General features: G+C 44.4%; 1 protein-coding gene across 1 annotated transcript in view; it reads right to left on the minus strand.

Moving 5' to 3' along the window:
- The window catches only part of SLC35A5 (solute carrier family 35 member A5), an 18,783-nt gene extending 18,719 nt beyond the window's left edge, over positions 1 to 64 (minus strand). The window contains 1 exon segment of the mRNA XM_007458159.1: positions 1 to 64. This exon segment is cut by the window's left edge and continues 8 nt beyond it. Coding sequence (XP_007458221.1) covers positions 1 to 64 — 64 coding nt within the window.
- Positions 65 to 935: the final 871 nt, after the last annotated feature.

Below are 935 nucleotides of genomic sequence, written 5' to 3' on the forward strand. Positions count from 1 at the left end.
GCAGGAATGTATACATTGCTGAAGAGGAGCTTAACACGGGATGACCACAATAATTGCTGTCCATTCCACTGTTTTTTAATTGCCTTAAAGAGAAGAACAAGTTCATAAGCAACCCTGCTGGCAGATTAAGCATAACGCAAACACCATTGATTTGTGAAGAACAGAAAAGGAGTTTTTTAGATGTCTGGTTATGCCTATACCCAAAGCAAAAAAGTTGGGGAGTACGAGAGAAACTATGGCGAAAGGAAAAGAGTCAAAATTTGATAGGAGGGGGAACTCTAGAGATTGAAAAGGCAAGAGCCAGGTTAGAAGTGCTGCCAAAGGTAGGACATTTTAGGACTGCAGGATTCTGCAGAAAAGCAATTCTTTAACTTTCATTCTTATGAGCAACTTTGCTCTAGAAGATAATTTCATATTTGTATTTTTCTCCTCAGTAGCAGTTTTTCCATAGGAGGAAGAAAAAGAGCTTGATGGGAAAGATTTCGTTACAATAATGACCGAAACAGAAATATCTGAAACACTGTGTTAATTTATACTGAACTACTGTTGGAAGTAGAAGACAACTTAGAAATCAATGGCTCTAAGGCCCTCTTTTGATATGTTAAGGCCATTAAACTCCAGGTCGGGTAACTACCCAAAGCAACCCAGAGTAAGGATAGTGCACAGTGCCTGGGGGATTGGTGAGAGATGGGTTGGAAATACCAATGCCCACAGCCTAAATGGGGCGTAAACCTACCAAGGCCAAAGAGACACCTCCCCTTCTCGGGAAGAGAAGCTTTCCCTCCACGATCTAGGAACGCCTTCTTGTCACACATGCGCAGGAGGCATCTCGTCTGGGGCGCCCTCCCCTCAAACGCACGCGCACTTCCTTGTCCCGGGGGGCGCGGTTACCTCGGTCCCTTGGAAGAGCTTCTAGTGGAAGAGCGATCATCCTA

This window comes from Lipotes vexillifer, unplaced genomic scaffold, assembly GCF_000442215.2.
Source record: "Lipotes vexillifer unplaced genomic scaffold, Lipotes_vexillifer_v1.1 scaffold1303, whole genome shotgun sequence".
Classification (NCBI taxonomy): domain Eukaryota; kingdom Metazoa; phylum Chordata; class Mammalia; order Artiodactyla; family Lipotidae; genus Lipotes; species Lipotes vexillifer.